Below are 26719 nucleotides of genomic sequence, written 5' to 3'. Positions count from 1 at the left end.
CAATAGCAGGCGGGGAGCATCGGTTCCTAGGACAGCTGATTCCGCACAGAACTCGGAGTCAGTCGAGTAGCATGGAGAATGCTTGGTAGACAGAGGGAGAGAACCCCTGGGGCATCGCTCAGCCAATCATGGAAGATAGACAGAGGAGAACAAATGTTAGAAAAATGGTATCAGTTATGCAATTTGCGTCGGCAGGACAATTTTTCAGTGGGAGGACAACCGGTACTCAGGCAAAATGTAACTGCTGTTATCATTAAAAATAAAAATATTCAAGATTGTAGATGTTATTAGGGATTAAGAATAGAATGTCTGGAGCACAATTATCCCCTTAAATTTAATTTTATTATTATTATGTCAAATTTATGACACTTGTTATCTTCTCATGACGTCCAAAACAGTGTGTCCTCAGAGAAGGTTTAAATCTTTCATATGCAGTAAAACCTATTAAAAATTTACTTTAATGATTAAAAAGAGCTTTTTTCATCAAAGGCAACACTAAATAATCTCTCATATCAATAAAAAAAAATCTACAACACATTTCTGTTATATAAGGTTTCTAAGTGGGGGGACACTTTTTGTCACCGTCAGACATTTCATTAAAATGTAATAAAATCAGGCAATATGAGGGGCACCTGTCTCCGTGAAGGACCTATTGTCACAAGCTATCTGTGCAGATATGTGTTGCGTTCCGAATCGCATACTTTATACTATATAGTATGTAGAAAAAAGATTTAGGATGTCCCGATTCTTATGGCCAGATTTAGGATGGTTAGAAGTACCCGGATGTCCTACTTCATGCGGCCAAGATTGTTAGTGTTGAAAAGTGCATCCTATTTGGGCGATTCTGACCCACAATCCAGTGCGCACGTGAAGTGACGTCACATCGACAAAGCCTCCATATGAAAACAAACGGGGATGCGACGGATATAAAAGCAAGAGGCAAGCTCAAGGCGCAATGTTATGATGAAATAAGAGAGTAAAGTATGTCCCAATAGTATGCCTACTGCATCCTAACTGGATTATTTTTATCGTAGGATGTAGTATGTAGAATAGAAAAAAGAAAGAGTATGCGATTCGGAACGCAACCTTGATGTGTAGTTTTAGAATATTTTACATTACAAATCATGAAAGTCCTGCGTCACAACCATGATACGTCAACACTGACTTACAATTTCTGAAGAAGTTATATGAAATGTTTCGATAATTTTATTTTCCTGAAGTAGTTCATACTAGCACCTATCCTCAACAGAAAAACCAAACTCTACTAGAAAAACTCTTTTTGTTCTGTTTAAGAAACGTTAAATATGTCAACACCGTCAGATATCAAAAACATGTATATTCATATACATTTTGAAAAAAAAATGTTGTGAATATTTTGTGATCACTATACATCAGTTGACACAAAATAAGGAATGGCAAGCTAAAAAGCCCATGTTAAAAAGGAGAAGCAAGGTAAAAAGTCAATTTTGATAAAAAAGACAAAAGAAGGGAGGTTGTGTCAAACCTTAGCTCAGTAGCTTAGTATATGTTGGATACATACATGTAATTAAATTTGCCTAAACTAACTACATTTTTTCAACATTGCACCCTGTCTTGTCCCACTTCTCAAGAATCACTGATATTCTAAAACTACAACACTTATCCGATTTTCGGCTTATCAACACTTATCAGAGCCTGTCTGACTCTTATGTACTCTGCAGAGGTAGGCCCAATCCCAAATGACTCCCTAGGCACTCCCACTCTGTGAGCGAGTGTCACTCGCTGTGGAGTCACACTCGCGGCTGTGAAGTGCCACTCGATCATTAAGTGGGAGGGTATAACAACGGTGCGGCTTTGGCAAGCCCTCGCCTCTGTCAGACGGAAACAGCAAGAAACCTAGAGACGCTAGTTTGTTAAGTCTTTATTTCTCACCCTAAAATAAAATTCCACCACATTTATATTTGACCTGAAACACTCTTTACATTCATATAGGCTACGCATGTGAGAGTAAAATGTAGTTTTGAATAAAAACAAACTCACTCCCATGCTTTTTTGGCTGCGTAATTTATTTGTTGTTAAATATTTTCTAACTGCATATTCTCAATTTTACCAGCTCAGTCTGTGGGGGAGAAAACGGGTGGGTGTTTGATCCGCTGTTAAATTATCCTTTTAGTTTACATGCACAGCAGCATACAAAACCAGGGAAAAGAACAATAGTCTGCTAAAGCATATATTCCACTTGTCATGATACGTTAATCTGCCATTACGACCGGCGAATCGCGGCAGTTAATTAGCGTGCATAAATTATAATGCACTGCAAGGGTAGTCATAAATAAGAAAAGTCATGCGCTCCAGCTGACTGTCGTCACCGCTGCTATTACTACCCCTCATCGGCTTTAAATAACAGAAACACAAATCTTACTAACAATTTAAGGAAATAATAATCACTGTCCCTTATTAACTTGTGGGCATTTTCTTCATCTGCTTCGTTTTATCTTTTATCCACGGTCCTGAAAACGGTAGACAAGTGGCATAATCAAATCAACAAGTGTAAAACAACATGTTCGTTCCGATATTGTAGGCTACCCTCCGGTTCCGTCATTTAGGGCTTTGCATAAAAATAATCAATCAAATGTCTGTTTGAGGAGCACGTTTCGTTTATAATTCGGGAAACAAACTCCATGGAACTCTCATTTGTATGTTGGCTCTTCCATTCCGGACATAATTGATTGGCGGACACCTGTGTGAAACGTAGGGCTGAGCCAACATCGATGCAGACTCGGTGATCGAGGGCTTTATAACCCACTTTCACTCGAGGCTCGGTGGTTTGGGACGACACTCAATATGGCGGGCCCTCCCCGCGAACGCGCAAATGGAGGGATAGTGGATAGGGATAGGGTGTAGGGGGTGGATCTAGATTGGGCCGTAGAATGTGACAAGAGGTCCTTCATAGTGATAGCTGCCCCTTATTTTGCCTGATTTTATTACATTTTAATGGATTTATCTGACGGTGTTGACAAAAAGTTTCCCACCACTTTGAAACCTTATACATGAATGTGTTGAAGAAAAAACGTTTTTATGAGAGATTATTTACTATTGCTTTTGATGGAAAAAGCACTTTTTAATCATTAAAGTACATTTTTAATAGGTATTATTGCATAGGAAATTTTCTGTGGACACACTGTTTTGGATGTCGTGAGAAGATAACAAGTGTCATATATTTGACATAATAATGATCAAATTAAATTTAAGGGGATAATTGTGCTCCAGACATTCTATTCTTAATCCCTAATAACATCTTCAATTTTAAATATTTTTATTTTTTAAGATAACAGCAGTTACATATGCAAGACGGCCTTTTGTCCCGGTTCTCAAGAATCTCTAGCCCCTTTTACACAGCCAGTGAAAGCCGGGAATATGCCGGCCTTTCGGCCCTCCCCCCAGCTGTGTAAATGCGACAGTTGCGGAACGAGGGAAGAAAGGTGCGAGTGATCGTTCCGGGAATTTTACTACCTCGGGGGGTAGTAAGATTCCCGACACGATCAGTTCCGCCTCTCTGTTTAAATGCTCCAGCTTGTTGTTGCGGAACAGGGGGGCGTTTGACGTTCCATAGTCTACGTTCTAAACATGCGACCATGTTAGCAGTTGAAGGACGTGTGTTTAACATTAACCACGGCGGCCTGATGTCCCGTAAAAATCACCAAATAAAAGGAACGGTGTATAATCTAGCTGATCATAAGGTCCGTTGCTCAATCCAAACCCCCGCGCTTCATTTTGCAGAGTGTATGAGTCTATTTCTGCCCAGGAGAAGTTGTACAATGGAAAGCTAGGCTAGGCTAAGTAAGGGATAAAGTATAGCGAACGGGTCACTTGCTAGAAATAAAGACCGACAAGCTGAAGCAGGAGCCCGACGCGCAGCGGAGGGCTCTTGTTCAGCTTGAAGGTCGACCTAGTAACGGGGGAATAGTCTGCTCGCCCCGCTAGACTGTCTGCTTCAGCTGACTGAAGGCTCCGGCTCAGCTGTTAGCCACAGAGCTACTGTTTTGCTAACACATTCCGCCGCCGCTATTATTATCCTAAGTCTGAGCGTATATCCACACTTTATTTCTGTCTACAGTAACGTGACTTCACACACTGTGTGTATGTGTATGTCTGATTGGCAGATCGCTGCCCTCACAAAGAGACTCGCTCACAACCAACCTGTCACACACACACACACACACACACACACACACACACACACACACACACAGAGGTGAAGCGGTCGGATTGATTTAGTCAGTTTGGTTAACTGTCGCAGTGATGTTGGACTCAGCGCGTAGCGAGATCAACTGGTACATCGTGGGGACAGTAAAATACGGCCCTCTTACTGCAAGCTCCAGCACTTCTGCTCTCAATTCACCGGCCATTGTTGTTGTTGTAAAGCAGCTGACCGGCGCGGCGCTAAATGTTTACGTCACACCTGACGCTGTTTACAAGCACCTCTTTCATTCCGGAGCGCTGTGTAAAAGGGACTACTGATGCGCCAGCAGGCCGGCGTTGCTTGGTTCTGTGTAAATAACACAGAAGCAAGCAAAGCCGGCATATTGGAGTGATGTTGTTCCGTCAATATGCCGCAATCTCTGTGTAAAAGGGGCTACTGATACTTAAAACAGTCTCATTTTTCCTCTGATAATCATAAATGACTTCTTTTTTTTAAGATATTTTTTTGGCATTTTTATGCTTTGTTGATGGTGTAGAGACAGAGATGAAATGGGGCAGAGAGGGGAGTGACATGCAGAGAACGACCGCGGGCTGGAATCGAACCCGGGTCCGCTGCTGGCCGAGGCCTATGGGGGGGACGCCCTACCAACTGAGCTAAGGGCGCCCACATAAATGACTTTAAACAGCAAACAAGACTGCAGTTTCTATATTGTTTTTATTGATGCCTTTGGTCTGGTCGCACACCCAGTCCGATTTTTGGCTTGCGCATGCAGGCTCTATGGTCACATATTCGCATTGGTCGCAGATTTCAGTGTAGCGCAGTAATGCGATTTGAGTAGCCTATCCTTCCAGGTAAAGGAAGGGGAGCCTTGTTTCAGACAGTTATTTGTCGTCATAATGGCTGATAACGGGGAAGAACCATCAAAGAAAAAAAAGAAAAGTTCTGCATTGTTTACTCCTAAATTAATGAACGGTACTAAAACAAAGTTTACTCTGCTTCATCATCATCAGATGAAAATATTAATCTGAAATAGTCTTTATTTACATCAACATAAACAAATTACTTCATTGTGATCTATACTGCCGTCTCTCGTTCATTCGCTTTCTGTGAGGACACGGAAGCTTTCAGCTCCGTGCGAGTGGTTAGTGAACCTGCACCAACTCATTGCAATCAGGAGAAAAAAAAGAATAAATAATATAAAATATTTAAAAATAATGTGCTAAATGAGGTTATAATCCTGCTTCCTTTTAGAATGGATAGTAGTGACTGAGTATGCAGTGGAGGGATAAAGATAGAAAGATATAGGAAGGAGGAGATAGCTTTATTTTATAATTCAGTTCAGTTATCACTGGCACCATAAATCCGACTTCCCAGTACAACTGGAACGCAGACTGAGTCCCGACAGTCGGGAGCTGATCAGCTGGTCCAAACGGCTGTATACCACGGAGATGAAAACAAAACATAAACTTAACTATCGCCTGGCTGGGCTGAATTTGAGTTGGAGCAGCAAAATGTAGCCTAAATTCATAAATATTGTTAATGTGATGCAATGTGTTGTGTGATTTTCGTCAGTAGCCTATAGTAGACCTAGATTCTGCACTCTGAACGCCACTAACTGTTCTGTAATACACTATCGCCGACACAGCTGGCGTATTTTTTTTATTTTTATTAATTTCTTTTTTTGAACTTTTGGGTGGTCATGTGGTCTTAAAAAATCAACGAAACCCACCTCATGTGTATTTGAACCAGTGACGGTGCATTCTATGCTGCGCACGCCATGAAAATTAGATAAAGTAACAATGCTGCGCTACGCAGCAGCCGGCAGGAGATACAATGTGGTATCGCGCAGCAGCCGTCATCAATGGGTGTATTCAACAAATAACAGTACAAATATATCATATGTATTTGTTTGAACTGATAAAGTCAATTTATTTTTAAAATTGCAACAAGTTTCAAAAAGTTGGGACGGGGGCATCAACGGATTGGATAAACTGTAGAATGTTAAAAAAACACCTGTTTGGAACATTACTCACATAAACATTTGAAAGAATTTAAGGATTTCACCATCCACAATCCATTATGTAATTAAAATATTTAGAGAATCTGGAGAAATCTCTGCACACAAGGGGCAAGGTCAAACATTTTAAGGTAATGCCCATGACCTCAGGTGGCACTGCATTAGACTACATCCACAAATGCAAGATAAGACTCTACCATGCAAAGTGAAAGCCATTATCAACAACATTCCCAAATGCTGCAGACTTCTCTGGGCCTGGGCTCATCTGAGATGGACTGACTGAAGTGGAATGGTGTGCTGTGGTCTGATGATTCTATATTTCAAATTTGTGTCCTCCGGGCTCCAGAGGAGAAGGACCATCAGATTGTTACCAATATGAAGTTGAAAAGCCAGCATCTGTGATGGTATGGGGGTGGGTTAGTGCCCATGGTATGGCCAATTTGTACATCTATGAAGGCACCATTAATGATGAAAAGTACATACAGGTTTCGGAGCAACATGCTATTTTAGGGACGTCCCTTCTTATTTAAAGGTCACATATTATGCTAAATGCACTTTTTAAATGTGTTCTAACATATCCATGGGTCCACGGTGTGCCTAGAGACTGACAAAATATTTTAAAAAATAACAATCTCTCCTTGTCTCACTCTCCCCCTTTCTGAAACCCCCACCCCTCCCCCCCAATATACTCCAGTCAGAATTCTCCTCGTTTCTGACCTCAAAAAGTGGAAAGCCAGAAGCTTCCACTGTGCAGCCCACACCCCTATTTCTTATTGGTCCACGGCCCTGACAGACAGAGGGCGAGGCGTATCTGGCTTCGCTTCCGGACAGGGGGCGGGGGGAGCTCAAAGATTGTACTGTATATTTACGAGGGGAGCTGCAGCTCTTTTTAAAAAATAGGCCATTGTGAGATTAGCTGAACATCAGCATAGTACAATAAATTATCTGAAAGTTTTTTTCAGCAAACAATTAAAGAAAAACGTATTAGGGACCACTAAGACCATATAATATGGTGTATCATAGAACCGAAAAGTGTATAATATGGGAGCTTTAAGCAAGACAATACCGAGCCACAATCTACACGTCTTTATACAGTTTGTTTTGTGTTGCAATTTTAAAATTTGTGTATATTTGCAAAAAACAATAAAGTTAATCAGTTTAAACAAATACATATGATGTGTTTGTACTGTTATGTATTGAATACATGTTGAAAAGGATTAGGAAATGATCACAATCTGTTTTATTCAAATTTTACATAACGTCTTACCTTCTTCGGAATTGGGGTTGTACATAGAATACAACAACAGGCACGATTAAGAGCTTTGTGAGTGAAACGTGATATTAATTTCAATAAATTCATGCCTACTAGTATTCATAAATGCCAAATTATATAAAGACTGTTATGGTTGTCTGATGCCCAGGACACCATGATGGACCTCCCTTTGCAGACCATCTCCTACATTGCTGACATTGGCAACATTGTGGTTCTGATGGCCCGGCGCAGGATGCCTCGACCTGACTCTGAAGAACATGTGGAGACCTCAGATCCAGATCAAGTCGGCAAGCGCCAGTACAAGATGATATGCCATGTGTTTGAGTCTGACGATGTGAGCCCATTAGCAATATATGATGTTTTGGTAACACTTTACAATAAGGGTGTGTTAATTAATGGTTAGTTAATCCTTAATAAGAGTTAACTAACCATTAGTTAACTGTTAACTGATGTGTCTAGTAAGCATTTACTAATGGTGTGCATGTTAACTAAGGTATTAATTACTACATTATTTAATGTTTATACATATCCTATATTAACCTTAGTTAATACATCAATTACCAATGAACCAACAGTTGAATAATATAATAATAAGAATGAATTAAATGTTAACAAATGTCCTTTTTGTAACATTACTTAAGCATAAATAACCATTTATTAATGCTCTTTGTGACCCTTATTGTAAAGTGGGAACAATGTATCCATTAAGTAACACTTAATAAATGCACACCAGTGCTGAATAGGCATTACTGAAGCATAATAACCATACTAGGCATTACTTAAGTGTAATTAACCATTTATTAATGGACTTTGTGACCTTTATTGTAAAGTGGGAACCATTTCTCATGAATTAACACTTAATAAAGGCCTACTTGTGCTGATTAAGCATCACTTAAGCATAGTAATGCAACATAGTGCTGAATAAGGATTATCTAAGTACAATCCATCAATCAACAATGCTCTTTGTGACCTGTGTAAATTCTCTATAATAACAATATTAAACATACTAAAATATTTCCAACTGGAAATCAATTCATGACAACAATCTGTTATCAACAAAATTCAGTCACAATTTTATTTATTTATTATTTTATTTAGAATCACGGCTCTCACATTTGACATGAATACCGTCAAAGAACTCCAAAATAGTTTCTCCAACTAATTATATCCAGTTTAATGATTTTCTCTGAAAGGAACAAACAAGAGGAAATGGATTACTAACAGCAATGCTGAAACACACTGACTCAGCAGTTAGGTTTAACAGGTAAATGTAAAATATATGTATTCTCTACTCTCTCTTCCTTGAAGTGTATATCATTGTTGCAACATAAACAAAAATAAAATACACAAAGAACATACAGTTCCATTTTTAATTATGAACTAAAGATAAAACAAAATAATGATCACTCTCTTGTGACTAAACACTAGTATAACCTGGCCCTATCACTGTTATTTGAATGAGCACATATGTATTTCATTCAACCTTTATTTATACTCGAAAGATCAGTTGAGGAGTGACCCTCATTTATAATCTTTTGCTCTCTTGAGTTCCAGTTAATGGGTTTGCTGGCCACTCCAGGCCTGGGTGCTCCTCTCCAAATGAAGCAGTTGGGCTGGAATCCAAGAATCTTGTCTAATTACCAAGTTGATGTACATGGAAAATAATCAGTAAACAGTTCAAATGCATTTTTGTTTCCTTTATCTAAATCATTAAAGCATAGCATTACGGTTCCACATTATGTATTATTATTAGTGCTGTCAGTTTAACGCGTTATTAATGGCGTTAGCGCAAACCCATTTTAACAGCGTTAATTTTTTTATCGCGCGATTAATGCTCTTTATGGCCTAGCAAACGTTGTGTTTTTTCACATGCTGTTGCATCAACTAGTAATGTTAGAACAACTGAAACACCACAAACTATTCATATGGCTCGCCATTAAGTTACTGTTAAGTCACATATCCTACAGCGTAACTTCACATTAAAATCATTTAACTGGCAAAACGACTAAACGTCTAGTCAATTTTGACTTTTATTTTGAAGCAGAAACTGGAACCTAGCACTTTCTAGCTCAGCTGCGCGACCTTCACTAGTCTTCCATGTTGTGACTGGGACTACGCGGAAAAAGAACAGAAAAGAAAGCTTGTCATTTGCAAAAGTCCTACTTATAACCCTGCGCCCCACCAAAACCTCCATGAACGTTAGTGACAGCTGCCAGTCATTCATTTTCACTTCAATTTTCGCTATCAAGGGTGACTGAAGCCTCGGCTGCAGCAGCGATATACCAACCACCAGCGCACAAGTGTATGGTGTGTCCACTCCACAAACAGTCTGAAATAAGTTGTGGATGAACGACTCCCAAAACATTTAGGCAGCAACCAGTTTAATTTAGCCTTAATACTAATTTATTTTATAGGCTAGCCTATGTTGTTTTATGGTTTCGTTTTTAGATAAAAAAGGAAGTTCCAATTATGTTTGTGTATGCTGTTCTATGGGTGGGTGGGATCTACATTGTTGTCTATTTGCACTGAATTGAAAATTATATTTTGGAAGAAATAGCCTACACTGAATTCCATTCTCTACACAAGGGTGTAGAGAATGGGTGTGATAAGAGCATTAAAATGAGAAAAATTATGGGACGAAAAGTAATCAAGGGACATTCAGGCTAGAATAGATAAAAATTAATCGCGAGTTCCACATATGACAGTTTAATGCAGGGGTGGCCAACCAGTCAGAGACTAAGAGCCACATTTTTTACTGTGTTACTGCAAAGAGCCACACCGTACACACGGGTACACATGAACATCCCCCCATCCCTTCCTCATACACGCACACACGCACACACACACACACACACACACACACACACACACACACACACACACACACACACAGACCTCTGCTCAGTCAGATTTACTGTAAATGTCACAACCAAAATGATAATGCAGTAACGGCCTTAACTATGTTTCACCCGTTTCAGTTGAATTTTGTATTATTATTATTTTTTAAATAAATAATGCTTGTGCATGCTACCGGGCCCAGGGGCACAAGGGCTCAAGGGGGCCCTAAGGCAAGGCAAGGCAAGGCAAGGCAAGGCAAGGCAAGGCAAGGCAAGGCAAGGCAAGGCAAGTTTATTTATATAGCACAATTCAGACACAAGGCCACTCAAAGTGCTTTACAGGGGCAAGATTAGAATACATAAAACACATTATAAAACATTTAAAAGCGAATAAAAGAAGCAAATAACAGAAAATGAAAACTCGATTTAAAAACATTTAAAATCAAATAAAAGAAGCAAATAAAATTAAAATTGCAGGTTAAAATGGAAACAAAAAAGTCTTCAGACTCGATTTAAAAGAACTGAGAGTTGCAGCAGACCTCAAGTTCTCTTGGAGTTTGTTCCAGATTGTTGGTGCATAATAACTAAAAGCTGCTTCTCCTTGTTTAGTCCTAACTCTAGGGACTGTAAGTAGACCTGTCCCAGACGACCTAAGGGCTCTGGACGGTTCATAACTTATCAGCATATCAGTAATGTATTTTGGCCCTAAACCATTTAGTGCTTTATAAACCAACATCAGTATTTTGAAATCAATTCTTTGAGTGACTGGAAGCCAGTGTAAAGACCTCAGAACTGGGGTAATGTGATCTACTTTTTTGGTCCTAGTGAGGACTCGAGCAGCAGCGTTCTGAATTAGCTGAAGCTGTCTGATAGATTTTTTTGGAAGGCCAGCAAGGACACTGTTACAGTAGTCAAGTCTACTAAAGATAAATGCATGGACAAGTTTTTCTAAATCTTGCTGAGACATAAGCCCTTTAATTCTTTATATTATTTTTAGGTGGTAGAAGGCTGATTTATTAATTGATTTTATGTGTTTCTTGAAATTCAAGTCGGAGTCTACAACAACACCAAGATTTCTGGCTTGGGGTGTAGTTTCTAACATAATGGATGTAAGCTGTGCGCTGACTTTTAATTGTTCATCTTTGGCGCCAAAGACAATTACTTCAGTTTTATCGTTGTTTAATTTAAGGAAATTTTGGCACATCCAATCATTGATTTGTTCAATGCACTTACTCAGTGCCTGTATCGGACTGTAGTCTCCTGGTGATATGGTTATGTAAATTTGTGTGTCGTCTGCATAATTATGGTAGCATAATTTGTTCTTATTCATAATCTGAGCTAGTGGGAGCATGTAGATGTTAAATAGAAGAGGGCCAAGAATGGAACCTTGGGGGACCCCGCATTCAATATTTGTCCGCTCAGATGTGAAATTCCCTATTGACACATAGTAGTCTCTATCCTTTAAGTAGGATTCAAACCAGCTTAGTACAGTTCCAGAAAGTCCAACCCAGTTTGCTAGTCGATCTAGTAATATGCTGTGGTCAACTGTGTCAAAAGCGGCACTGAGATCCAGTAAAACTAAGACAGAACTTTTGCCACTGTCTGTGTTTAAATGGATGTCATTGAGGACCTTAACCAGAGCAGTCTCAGTACTGTGGTGTTGTCGAAATCCTGACTGGAAGACATCAAAGCAGTTATTCATTGCTAAGTAGTTATTTAGCTGTTGATAAACAGCTTTTTCAATGATTTTACTTAAAAATGGTAGGTTAGATATGGGCCTATAATTTTTCATGAGTGATGTATCTAGATTGTTCTTTTTTAGGAGTGGCTTGATGACTGCTGTTTTCAGGTCCTGTGGGAATACACCTGTCTGAAGGGACATGTTGACAATTTGTAGAACATCTGAGGCCATACAGCTAAAAACAGTTTTAAAGAAGCCTGTGGGCAGAATGTCAAGGCAACAGGATGAGGAGTTCAGGTGTTGTATAATGTCCTCTAGGTTTTTGTGGTTTATAAGATAAAATTCTGTCATTGCATTTGAATTGATTTTAAGAGGGAACACATATGTTGAACTTGGTATTGATGCAGTGACAGCTTGTCTAATTTTGTGAATTTTCTCAGTAAAGAAGGAGGCAAATTCATTGCAGGCCCTCGTGGAAAGATGCTCAGACGCTACTGGCACAGGAGGGTTTGTTAACCTGTCGACAGTAGCAAACAGGGCACGTGCATTGTTGTTGTTTTTGGTGATGATGTCAGAAAAGAAAGAATGCCTTGCATTTCTCAGTTCTGAGTTAAACGTGCACAGTTTCTCTTTGAAGATGTCATAATGAACCTGGAGATTTGTTTTTCGCCACCTGCGTTCTGCTTTACGGCACTCTCTTCTTTCTATTCTGACCTGCGGGGCATTTCTCCAAGGAGATCTTTTCTTACCAGAGACAACCTTCATCTTAGTGGGCGCAATAGCATCTATAACACTTGTAAGTTTGCCGTTAAAGTTGTCTAAGAGCTCCTTAACTGAGTTACAGGGGAGGGGTGGTATCGAAGAAAATGCTTGAATGAATGTTTCACTGGTATTTTCTGTAATATACCGCTTTTTGATTACTTTTGATTGATCAATTGTGTGCACAGACATTGTACTCTCAAACAATGAACAGGAATGGTCCGTGAGGGGACCCATATCTGCCACTGTTATGTCTGAAATGTTCAGTCCTCTGGAAATGATAAGGTCCAGCGTGTGCCCTTTGTTATGAGTTGGTTTGTCAACATGCTGATTTAGTCCAAAGTTGTCAAGGACACAGCACAGTTCTTTCGCACATCTGTCCTCTGGTTTGTCAGTATGAATATTGAAATCTCCGACGATTAATACACAGTCAAACTCAGTACATATTACAGACAGCAGTTCAGTAAGTTCATCAAAAAAGCTTGCATTGTATTGTGGTGGCCGGTAGATATTGATGAAACTAGCTCTAGAGGCTGAATTTAACTGTAGAGCCACATACTCAAATGAATAAAAAATTCCATAAGACATTTTGCATTGTAGAGATTCTTTAAACAGAATAGCAACCCCCCCTCCTTTTTTATGCACTCTGGATTCACTCACAAAATTGTAATTTGCGGGGGCGGACTCTATGAGAACAGCTGAGCTGTTATCTTGATTGTGCCTAGTAATAAGATCATTAATTAAAAATGTTTTACCTGCCAAGGATCTGATGTTCAATAAAGCTAAATTTAGTGTGTTCGAAGCATTGTCAGCCCGATTTATTTCAGCACACTGTGGCTGAAGAGGAATGCTTATCAGATTTGATACATTTACAGGATTTAAGAGTTTCCTGTTACTTGAGATACACTTTGAGAAACAGGGCCCCAGCTTATCCTGTGAGTCGTAGGCGTTAACTATGTAGCCGCGGCCCGGCACATATCAACAAGTGCTGACATCATCAGTCTCCCAAGCCTGATGATGATGATGTCGCAGTGGGATCGGAGAGAGTGTGCGTGGAGGGGTGAAGAGCCGGGCGCTGTGGCTTAGATTGGCGAGTTGAGGGGGACGTTGACTGCTGGGGGTATATATGATTTCCTTAAATCCCAGATCAGGAGAGGATGGAGAAAGGGTGGTTGTAGGAGAGAAACGAGGAGAGAGAGGTCGGCTTGGTGATGACCTGCGGGGTCCAGGGGAGACGGGGATGGGTGGAGCCCCCTCCTCTCTGCCCTGATATCTCTCATGGTCTGAGCTGTCATCTGGGGCCGGCAGTTGTCCTTCGGCGCTGCTGCTACGCTGTGTTATCTTCTCCTCCTGGGCCTTGTCCTTGGCACGAACAGATTGGTGACGTAGGAAGTACATCACGTTGGATGTGAATAGTTTGACCCCAGCCTTATTTAGACAAAGTCCATCTGTCTTAAAAAGTTGCTTGCGGTTCCAGAAAATGTTAAAATTGTCAATAAAATGCACTGAGTGGTCAGGGCACGCAGTTGAAAGCCATGTGTTCAGTGCTAACAGTCTAGTGAATCGCTCAGGTCCTCTTCTGATTGGTGGCAGAGGACCACTGATAAACACCTCAGCATTCAGTGAGCTGACCATGTTCAGGAGATTCTTAAAGTCCTGTTTCAACATTTCAGACTCTTGTTTTACAACATCATTTGACCCGATGTGCAGAATGATGTTCTTTACAGTTGTGTGTGCAGCTGCAATTTCCAGGATTCTCTCTTCTTGGTCCGACACCATATCATTTGGATAGCAGAGTACTTTGGTATCAACACTAAACATGCTTTTCATATCTCTAACAGAACAGTCTCCAACAATCAGGTTTTCAGGCCCGGTCGTTAGCTTGGTTAGCCCGGTTGTTAGCTCTCTCTGTGGCTCTTGGCTTTCGGGCCTTACCTTGTTGTGTGAAGGCGCTATGCTATCTTGGTCATCAGAGGGAAATCCAGGGACTTGCATCAGTGGAGTAAACCGGTTCGACACTTGCACACTTGTTTGCTGTGGAAGTTTGTTGTTGATACCTCTCCCCCTTGCAGTAATCCATTGCTGCGGCCTCCGAGGCGCGGGGGTTGAGGAGGCACCGTGCCTGAGTGATAACGCAGGCCAGCCATCCAGATCAGTCATCTCTTGGTTCTCGGCCCTGCCGGTTATCCATCCTCCCTTTTCCAATCTCTTTGGCCTTGCACCAAGACGATTCCAGGGAGGGTTATCACTAACCTGGACACGGCCCTTTTGTTTCTTCATAGTCTTGTCGGTGCTAGTTAGCTGTGCGTTAGCTCGATCTTGTCCACTGTTTAAAGTCACTGGTAGAGTGGTGTCGTTCCCACATAGTCCATTCACTTCCATGTTAATTTCTATTCGATTATTTTTTGTTTCCAGTGCTGTAATCCTCTGTAGGAGTATTTGATACTCCTCTTTTGATAAGGGAGGCATCTTGCTGCTAATTAGCTTTAGCTTAGCGCCTCGCTTCCAGTCACCACAGGCTTGTCCTGTTGTTAGGCCCCCCCTCACGTTCTATTGAGAAGGTCGTAAAAGTGTCCAAAAATGCCTGTAGTATCTATAAAAGTAAAAATATTACAGTCCCTTTGATTTGTATGTATCCAGGAGCTGCTGCTAAATTTATTATCGAGGAAAAATAAGAATGTAAGCAAAAAGTGCAAGAGGAGGAGAGAGCAAGCAGAAAAGCGTCTGCACAGTAGGAAAGCAGGAAGCAAGACGTCTAAGCTAAGGTACTGATAACTTTACATGTCTTATAGTCAAAGAGCTCAGTCACTCATGTCAATAAAAGGTTCCAAAAAGGAATAGCCTAAATATAAGGAAATAAATCATCATGGGCCCCTCAACTAGTAGGGGAGAAATACAAAAGCAATTGTAAAGCAACAGCATTGTTAGCTCTGTCTTAGGGGCTTCATGAGGGGCCTCTAAGGCCCCCACACATACAGGAATAAACTTTCTATGTGTAAATTCTATACTGTTCATAAAAAGTAGCTATCCACCCTTTATCTGTTGAAATGGGTCTCTCCATCATATAACATGGGTCTGCAGACCAATCTACTGTTTTTGTAGTTGCAGAGTAAAGGATGCTGCCTGCTTAAGAAAAATCTGAAAAATAATGTTCCTTCTGCAGCTCAAGATTTGATTAGCCTCTAAATGTTCCTCTCTAAGTGCATCAGATTGATAGCCTGGAAATCCAGACCCTGATATCTTGAACGATAGAGGGTCTGGCCACGATCAATAGTAATTTCCAACTCAATACAAGGGGCGGCTCCTACTTGTGCATTTCAAATGCCACGCAGTTGGATAGCACTACAACCAATCAGAGCGATGCACAAGGTGACGTAAGCCCCTTTCGTTTAGCGAACAGCTGTTAAACTGTTAAATTAAACGTTTGCCGTTGTCGGTCGGCAAAACAGAACATTCCACTTACTTGCTAATGAAAGATTTGAGTGCCGTCTTCCAAATCGTTAAGGGTCGAGGCCAAAGCAGTCTCAAACTCACACAACATATCCGCAGCCATCTTTGATGTTTACTATCACGGCTTCGACGTCGCATGCACGTCACTGTCGTCATCCGGTTACGTCCTCCCCAGAGTACCATATAAAGGGCTCTGGCGCGCCCATATTAGATAGAACCAATTGAAACCATAGCCAGATTTCTAGTCTTCTTGATAAAGCTTCAACGGAGCGTGTCCAGACCAACACGCACAGCAAATTTAATTTGCCAGCGCCTAGTGGCAGGTCTGGGAATGCCAGGCTATCAGATTGATGCATTTTACTTTAAAACGGTACACATTTTCTTCCAGTGTGCAATGCCCCCTGACCCCCCAACAAGGACCAGGGTCCCTCCCACAGTGTCCCAAAATCATCTGGGAAACACTGACTTTCTTAATATGTTTTTTGCCAATAATTGTATGTATCTGTGCGGAAAAGTCAGTGTAACTGACTGGATAGGTAGGAGTGGGGGGGCCCTTTGAGAGTCTTGGTCCAGGGGCCTATTATCTCATAATCCGTCGAAGAACCAACTGGATTCCACAATCTTTTTAATTTTCGCATTATGTATTAAAAAAAAAAAAAAAAAAAAAAAAAAAAACGGGGGGCCCCACACTAGGACTTGAAACGGGCCCCAGATCGTTAAGGCCGCCCCTGTGATAATGACAGAACTGGACTCCTACAGTACTAAGACGACAGGCCAGTCATTTTCAACAATGAACATTGTGTGCACTGCCTCACACACAAACTCTCAGTTCAACCAAGTCCACAAACAAAAATATAACAATTTACAATAGCGTTTTTCTCTTACTATGCATGTTGCTTAGTGGGACTTACTTTTAGCATGGAGTGAGCTGAAGTGGCGCTGAAGATTTGAAGCCTTGAAATGCGCTAATGACGCCTGGCATATAAGGCAGAATGGCTTGGTATAACGTTCAACAAAAAATATTAACTCTCCCACTCTGTTTCGGAGCGAACTTGACACAAATTGTTTACTCACGGAAAACCTCCCTCCAAGCTGAGCGGGCAGTTTTAGGTTGCGTCCACACCAAACCTTTGCGAACGTTATGTTGCGTCCTCAATTAAACATTTGCGAACAGGCATACACATACACATTAACAAAATAAAAAATGAAATAATAAACAACATGTAAAACGAACGTAAGAGCCGCATGAAACGTTTGCGAACATGCACACACATAGGCCCACACAAAAAAAAAGTATAGAAAAAAAAAAATAATAATTATAATCACAAAATTTGATATGAACTGAAGAGCCGCACGAAGCAAGGCAAAGAGCCGCATGCGGCTCGCGAGCCGCAGGTTGGCCACCCCTGGTTTAATGTAATCTTACAACATAAATCAAAATAGTTTCTTTACATTTGATTATTAAGCCTACTATTACATGTTTATGACAGGTCATGTTATTGGTTAATGTCAAGTCGACATAACCAAGATATTTTGTCTTCATTAATGTCAGGTTGTCATTACAAAGAAACGGACAAGTTATTTTGTCTTAGCTTATGTCAGGTTGTCATTACAAAGACATCGACAAGTTATTTTGTCTTAGCTTATGTCAGGTTGTCATAAAAAGACATCTCATACAATGTCAATGTGGCATTAAACGTGACATAATTTACCGAATGACACTTTATGACAACAGTCATAACCATTCATAATGTTCATGACAGGTGTCATGACAGTGTAATGACAGTCTTATGACAGTGTTATGTATACGCCTTCAAATAAAGTGTTACCAAGATTACATGTTTTTTTAATGAAAAAATAGTGTCAACTTGTTAAAAGTTCAGTGAGAATTTGATTTGATTAATGTATCAAAGATATTTCAGTTCAGCAATGCTAGGCATTGTTATAATAATAATAATAATAATAATAATAATAATAATAATAATAATAATAATAATAATAATAATAATAATAATACATAACGTGGAACCGTAATGCTATGCTATAATGATTTAGATAAAGGAAACAAAAATGCATTTGAACTGTTTAGTGATTATTTTCTTTTTTTCTATGTACATTCACTGGGTGATTAGACGAGATTCTTGGATTCCAGCCCGACTGCTTCATTTGGAGAGGAGCACAGCAGGCCTGGAGTGGCCAGCAAACCCAAGAACTGGATCTAAAGAGAGCGAGAGATTATAAATGAGGGTCACCCCTCAACTGATCTTTCGATTATAAATAAAGGTTAAATTAAATACATATGTGCTCATTCAAATAACAGTGATAGGGCCAGGTTAACCTAGCCTGGCTCCGCCCGCCTACCTTCTTCCGGCCAAATTTAATTTTCCCTTCAGTAGTCAGTCTGGGGATGGGGCGTATTAGTGGGATTCTGCTCAGGCAGATTTCTGCCTGTCCAATCAGTGAACAAAACGAGTGGCAGAGAACGATGACGTCGAAGTCGCGCTCCAGTTTCAGTTGAATGCTGCGTTCCTTTATACTCGGAAGAAGGAGATTTCCGACTTGGTAGTTCCGAGTTCCGACCTGTCTGTGTTCCAGTGCATCTGCTTGCAAAAGTATGGACGCCTAAAACCTTTCTCATCCAAATAACTAAACGTTAGGCTCTAGCAAGTTACCGTTGCCAGGTTACCGGTAGATCCATAGACTACAATATGTAGTGAAGTCGGAAATTTCCGAGTTTCCAGTACAACTGGAACGCACCGTGAGAAGCCGGCTCATGACACACGTGACGACCAACCGTTATGCGATTGGTTGGCTAATCCAGAGTGGCATTGGGCAGATCCAATAGTTTTAAACTTCAACAGACACCCGCCTCCAAGTGAGTGAACGTTTGCCAATTACAGCACTTCCAGACCTTCTGTACAAATGAAATGAAGTACGATGGTCTGGTAGCACCAGGCTAAGGTTAAACTAGTGTTTAGTCACAAGAGAGTGATCATTATTTTGTTTTATCTTTAGTCCATAATTAAAAATGGAACTGTTATGTTCTCTTTGTGTATTTTTTTTGTTTATGTTGCAACAATGATATACACTTCAAGGAAGAGAGAGTAGAAAATACATATATTTTACATTTAACTGTTAAACCTAACTGCTGAGTCAGTGTGCTTCACCGTTGCTGTTAGTAATCCATTTCCTCCTGTTTGTTCCTTTCAGAGAAAATCATTAAACTGGATATAATTAGTTGAAGAAACTATTTTGGAGTTCTTTGACGGTATTCATGTCAAATGTGAGAGCCGTGTTTCCAAATAAAACTAAAGATTCTAAATAAAATAACATTTTCTTCCTTTTAAAATTGTGACTGAATTGTGTTGATAACAGATTGTTGTCATGAATTGATTTCCAGTTGGAAATATTTGAGTATGTTTAATATTGTTATTATAGAGAATTTACACAGGTCACAAAGAGCATTGTTGATTGATGGATTGTACTTAGGTAATCCTTATTCAGCACTATTTAAGAAATGGTTAATTATGCTCAAGTGATGCTTAATCAGCACTAGTATGCCTTTATTAAGTGTTAATTCATGAGAAATGGTTCCCACTTTACAATGAGGGTCACAAAGTGCATTAATAAATGGTTAATTATGCTTAAGTAATGTTACAAAAATGACATTTGTTAGCAGTTAAATAATGCTTCTTATTATATTAATCAATTGTTGGTTCATGCTTAATTAATGTATTAACTAAGGTTAATCTAGGATATTTATAAACATTAAATAATGTAGTAATTAATACCTTAGTTAACATGAACACCATTAGTAAATGCTTACTAGACATATTAGTTAACAGTTAACTAATGGTTAGTTAACTCTTATTAAGGATTAACTAACCATTAATTAATGTACCCTTATTGTAAAGTGTTACCGATGTTTTTGCATGAACGGTGAACATGCTATTTTTGTAGTCTTAATTTTAAGAGCTGAGTTATGGTTAAAAAGAAATTCAGCTGTACTCAAGATAAAAAAGATATTTACTACAATTATTTTAAAATGCCTTTTTTCCACTCCCACCCACCACCACCACCCATTCTATCCTGTAGGCCCAGTTGATTGCTCAGTCCATCGGGCAGTCCTTTAGTGTGGCTTACCAGGAATTTTTAAAGGCCAATGGCATTAATCCTGAGGACCTGAGCCAGAAGGAGTACAGTGACCTGCTCAACACTCAGGACATGTATAACGATGACCTCATCTACTTCTCAAAGTCTGAGAACTGCAAAGATGTAGGTAGTGCTGTATATCTTTCAAAAAAATTGTGCTGGTTCCTGAACAGTTATTTTTTTGTTTAATTGAAAGCTATTTGATCTTTTCTGTCGCCACTTGTTCTACTACTGATACTAATTAATATAGTGTTGTGTACAGAACTTTCAAAGGTTAAAAAAAGGTAACTTTTTTTCTTTTTATAAAGTTGTTGTGAAATTAATTCAACCAGGATGGCATGAAGGACAGAGTTTCCAGTCAGGAGGTAAAGTTAATAAAGTGATCTTTATTTCACCAAAAAGCAGAATAGATGGCTCCGTACAGTCAAACGTGCACGGTCCTTAACATGAGAAGTCAACCTAGAGTTAAGTTCTCAAAGAGAAGGCGCTTAGACAATATTGCGCATAGTATATATAGGGATTCCTCTTGTGAGGTCCCATAGGTCAAAAGTCAAAACATGATGCAGGCGGGGCGTACTTTACTATACGTGGCCTAGTTGGGAGCACTTGAATATGGCCATTCACATCGGCTCTCTCTCTTCCAGGGTTCATCTTCCTCTTCTTATCAGTGATGATGTGTGCATGTTGTCGGGGTGCATTAAGTGGGGGCCCTTTGTCAATCTAATCTCTAAGTGTGTGTGTGTGCGCTTTAAGGTCAACCAAAGTTCTTTCCACGTTTCACTTCTGCAATTTTACAGTGCTTAGGGTCAGTATAAGTTCCCTGCCAGTGTCACTTCTCTAATCTATGTACAAACAGCCGAAATAAGACTGTTTAACACCTCTTGCTTTATAATCTAAGTATCTTTAAGAACAATAATCACGTTTCGTGGTGGGTCAGTAAGGAAACTGAAAGTAGAATATCGCCAATGGCCTATATCAATAAAAACAGACGGCCCAAACAGCGTCCAAATGAGCTAAAATCCTAAATACAATAAACAGTAACATGGCACACTTATTTTAAGGTAAGCTTTAATTGATTATTCATTAATTTTTTCACACGTTTACATGTTTTGAGGCGGAGAATCCGACGCACACTGCGGAGCTGTCAGCTGAGCCGGCTCAGCTGACAGCTCCGCAGTGTGTGGAACACAATGCGATGGTTCTAGTGTTAACCTTGGTCGAACGTATTACCATAGCCTATAGGCCTACTGATTTAAAAAAGGTAGCCTAGGCTATAGAAAAATATAGAAACAGCGGAGGAGATTAAGATTGTTTCCAGCAATTATTTTCTTCATGAATGACTTGTGGCAGTTCCATGCGCAACAGGGATGTCACTCGTGTCCGTTTTACGCATGGTGCTTACGGAAGGAAATGTGGGGGTCTGTAGTAGCCAAGCCTATCTCTGGCGATGCCACAGCGATCGCAGGGACTTCACTTGTCATTAAACTTATACATCTGACTGTATTTCATATCAAAGGGACACAGCGATGACTGTATTAAATATCAAACTGATAAAAACGATCCGACTGTAGGCTGTAGTGTATCACGTATAAAGTAGCCTATTTTCATATTGACGGACATCGCATCCAATCAGTTAATGCTGATTGTCAAGTCAGTTAGATGACTATGTAGGCTACTTATAGTTTGAACACTTTGTGAATCAGAGTGAATGGTATTCTGCTAACATATAGCTTACTTTAAATGTGATATGTACGCTATATACAGTTATCGTTTTTAACAGTTTGTTATTTAATACAGTCATCGCTGTGTCCGTTTGATATGAAATACAGTCAGATTTATTAGTTAAATGACACAAATGAGAGCTGAAACATCCCTACGGTAGAGCTAAGAAGGCTCTGCGGGCGCTCCAGACCAACCTTACCAACGTAGGACGTACGAAAGAGATTCGTAGCAAAGAACGTTTCGGGAAACAGGCGAAATGTTAAGTAGGAACTCTACGTAGGGGTTACGAATGACGTAGCGTTAAGAAGGCTCTACGAAGGCTTTGGGAAACCGGCCCCTGTTCTACGGGTACGAAATACTTTTGCACCAACTATACCACCCGGACGTGGTGCAAATCTACCTGCAAAAAACCCACTGCTGAGACTTGCAGGAGCAGATTCGAGCAGAGAAAACCCTCAGTTTAGACTTGTAGGAACAGATTCGAGCAGTTGTATCGATGGATTTGTGCTCGCTCATTAAGGGTGTATTCACACATGGAAAGTCCGTTAGTTCACTTGCTTTGGTCCAGACCAAATAGAGTTTAGATTTTTTTTGTTTGGTGTGGTCCACTTTCATATTGCCCCTTTTGCAAGTGAACCAGCATTACGAAGCAAAACCACACGTGATCAGAGGTCATTCATTCATTGGACAGACATTCTGGGGTGGAGAGAAGCAGGAAGAACGAAGTAAAAACTGCGAAATATGTCATTGATATAATACGGGGTTAAAAATAATAAAAAGGCCTACATCTAGCCTATAAATAAAGAAGAAGACAATCTAATTATTGTTGTTTCATATGGTTATAATATGTAGCCCTATGTCAATGCCACGTTATGTGGCTTGTAGCCTACGATGTGAAACATAATGTATAGCCTACTGTATTTTTGCTGGGCTCGAGAGAAGAATAGGCTCAAGCTGACACACAGCTGATTAAGCAGTGTATCAGCTGGGTGTCAGTTCGGCGCAGTTCAGTTCCAAACTGACACAGGGACAGTATTGACGGTCACGTTGGGAAGAAAAATAAAAACACACACTTCATGCAAAGCGCAGCGTGAACCTGTTGGCACTGTGCGGGAGACGCTCCCCTCTCCATCTGATCGCTGAACATATCAGCATGTGTACGCGTCATTATCAACTGTAATATTTTCGCTCGGGGCTCCCGGTCAAACCACAACTAATCTTCCTAACAACGGCGACAACAACACTTTCCCATAATGTGAAGTTGATGGCGATTAAAGAAAAAAACTTTCCCATAATGTGAAGTTGATGGCGATTAAAGAAAAAAAAAGAAAAGAAAAGAAATCAAAGGCGCAGTGCTTCCTGCAATTGGGTCAGATCGAGTCCGGCCAAATTCACACCACAAACGAACTGCAGCAGAGTTCGTTTTGAAGCGCATCGAGACCACCTCTTCAGCTGGGTCTCGGTCCGCTTGTTTGGTCCGCCCCCGAGTGCGATTGCTGTATTCGCACCTGCCTGAAAGATGCGCACCGAAGGCAGAAGTGCACCTGAGTTCGTTTCAACCGAACTAAACACGGCATGTGTGAATACACCCTAAAATGCTCTGCTCGATATCATTTTATTTGTGAGGACATTTTTCACAGATGTGCAACTTCTGATGCGTTAGTTCACATTTGGGTTTACGAATGCACAAATTTTGGGCATGTTCTCACATTATGAAACACGGGTGTGCAAATGTGTTTTGCACCAACTGTGCTGCACTGATTGTAGCAAAAGTCTCAAGCGCATGACTCCTTGAAGTTGTGATGCACAGGATAGGATTTGTGCACCCGTAACAACGATTTGTGAACTCGTAGCCCCTATTTTGTGTCCACAATGGTAGAAAAAATATTTACGACTTCAAATTTACTGTTACACATTTGTGACTTGAGAGTACGCATTCTAAATCTGCAGTTACATGTGCTAAAGACATATGCAACAATAATACCTTCATAGAAGAGAAGTAGGAAAAGGAGGGGGGAGTTCCCACGTGACTTATGACTCGAGGGGTGAGCCAGAACGCACGGGGGAGCTAGTGAGTCGGTCAGTGAGACTAGTGGGCGTGTAGATAATGGGCCGAAAGACCCAAAATGGTGGCGGGGTAGGCTAGGCTATTCTACCTCCAACCGATAGGGGAAGTAACGACCACGAGTACTCTAAATGGCGCTTACTTCAGAACAAAGGCACGAAGAAGGGGGGTTTGGAATAACGCGGGAGGATTCGAAATCACCCGGCCCTATAAATTGATACTACCGCCGATCTTTACACAATTCTATCTGATCAAGAATACAAAAAGGGGATCTAACGTGTGTATGCGTGCAGGAGAGGAAGAGGAGGAAAGACCACGCTTGAGCGCGGGGGAAAGGAAAGATGTGAGGTTTTACACACAGCAGAATTAACCACACTGCCTTCACTCGTCGAGTGAAATGATCAAACAAGCTTTCCTCGTTCTCCGTGGGGGAGGACAACCGGACATGACCTGAAATTCAGTTAATCTACTTTGTGGATTTCCAACCTATAATCACCAAATTCTGTACACAGCATCAGGGGACCAACATACACGTGTGTATAACGCTTTAGCGAGATAACTAAAAAACATGGCCGCCCTTAACGAAAACGTCTTCGCTAAGCGCGGCCATTTTCCTGACGTTTTGTCACGATTGCGACCTTCGATCGGCCACAACTCGAGACTGGAGTTCGGAAAGCCCGCGGCGGAGGTTCGTAGAAGCTTTCGGGCCCGGCCGACGGGCGGGCGCCGCTGACGCGGGGATTGCCGGCCTGCGCAGGGCTGCCCGTACTTTCAAAATCTCCGCGGGATTTTCTAGTTATTATTATTATTCCGTGCGTTCTTCGGAGTTCAATATCTTCAACATACTTCAACCTTCAAACTTCTTCCATATATCAACATTTTCAGCTCTTCAAGGACTTCCTGGGACCATTTCAACATTTTCAAAGAAAATCATAATTTCATATTTTTTCAACGTTTTATGAAAGATATTCAAATCAATTTACTCATTCATACTTATTCCCACAAACTTCATATACCCTTCCAATTGTTCAGCTATTTCAGGACATTCATTTGTATGATTCAGAATTTTTTGCCACACTGAAAGATTTCAAAGAAATTCAACTTTTATGAATTTTAATATTTCATGCAAAATTATGATCGTTCCTACTCGTTCGTACTTCATCGTAGAAACTCCATTCAACGTTTTTCATGTTTGTCTTGCACAGGACCATACTTTCATAATTCACAATTTTTTCATAAAATGTATAACTTCAGAGATAATAAAGGTTTATTAAACAAAAAAATCTCTCTATGCAAATGAATAGGTAAGGATTTGCAACTTGCTGACCAAACCAAATTTTTCACAATACAGACCCAAATTTCAGACTGAATCTTAATCGGAATCTTCTGGTTCTCACGGTATGTTCATTTTATCTGTCAGACAAACAGTTTGCCAGATAGAAGCAGCAGTTTGGGCTTATGCGTTCAGTTGAAATCGCCTGTGTGTGTGATCATTTGATGGGTAGAAGTGAGTGTAAGTGCATGTACAGGACCAGCTGTGTTCAATTGACACTGATTAGCTGTCAGTCACTATGGAGACCTCTGCACCTGTCTGTAACATCATAGGATAATGTAGGTCACAGAATGGGAGAAGAGTCCAATCTCTTATGATACATCCAGAATACAAGTTAAATTGTCCTAAATCGAGAGTTTGAGAATGCTTTTCCTCTAATAACTTTCAAATTGTTCAACTTTTTCAGGAGTTTGAAATTACCTCCTCTGGAAACCGGTAGAGGTTCCCGAAAATAAGAAAAAATATGTATGTGGATTTTAAATTTTATTTTCCAAAAATGACTCCACAGCCCTATTCAAAGCGGATGGAGAAAATTCAAAATGCGTTAACTCAGTAATTTTTCATCCGATAAACTTCCTTCAACATTCTACATGTTCAGCTCCTTCAGCACATTACATGGTAGTATCCTGATTGAGCTGAACACAGGGTCGGCGGTTCGATTCCCCTTTCCAACACAACATTTTAGACTTCACCGGATTTTCTTCAAAATTTGCACAGATGTTGATTATGACTCAGAGATGACATCACAAGAGTTTAGAGGTCTAAGGTCAAATTTCAAGGTCACTGTGACGTTGCCTTTTGTGACTGCATTATCTCATGAACGCTTCCACGTTTTTTCTTAAAATTTTGCACAAATGTTGATTCTGACTCAAAGATGAACTGATTACATTTTGGAGGTCATAGTTCAAGGTCATAATTCATTCCTCATTTCAGCTAGAAAGTCCATTCAAACTTCCAAATATTCCACATTTTTCAAACATTCTATTTCTCAACCATATCATTCAGACATATTCATCCTTCGTTCTTCATCAACATTCAGCAGTGAAGCATCAGCTGCTTCAGCAGCGTCAGCATTCACACCGCAATTTCTTCAAGGAATTGCATTTCTAGTGTAATATAGTTACTTTGATATAAACTAAGGTCAGGGGGTATGTTTATTCCCAAATATCTAATCCCCTCTCTAGACCATCTAGATGAGAAAGCAGATTTCATCTGTGGGGACACTAAATTGTTCATGGGGAGTGCTT

At 40.3% G+C, this 26719-nt stretch overlaps 1 protein-coding gene across 1 annotated transcript in view; it reads left to right on the top strand.

Annotated features, from left to right (window-relative positions):
- apba1a (amyloid beta (A4) precursor protein-binding, family A, member 1a) overlaps positions 1 to 26719 on the top strand; it is a gene marked incomplete at both ends in the record, with an annotated part of 313633 nt that overhangs the window by 155950 nt on the left and 130964 nt on the right. Inside the window, 2 exons of the mRNA XM_080040598.1 lie at positions 7622 to 7807; positions 20296 to 20475. Coding sequence (XP_079896724.1) covers positions 7622 to 7807; positions 20296 to 20475 — 366 coding nt within the window. The remainder of the gene's footprint in view (positions 1 to 7621; positions 7808 to 20295; positions 20476 to 26719) is intronic.

This window comes from Ammodytes marinus (assembly GCF_949987685.1).
Source record: "Ammodytes marinus genome assembly, chromosome: 2".
Taxonomy (NCBI): Eukaryota; Metazoa; Chordata; class Actinopteri; order Uranoscopiformes; family Ammodytidae; genus Ammodytes; species Ammodytes marinus.
The sequence above is the reverse complement of the archived record's forward strand: the minus strand, read 5'-3'. Positions and strand labels throughout refer to the sequence as shown.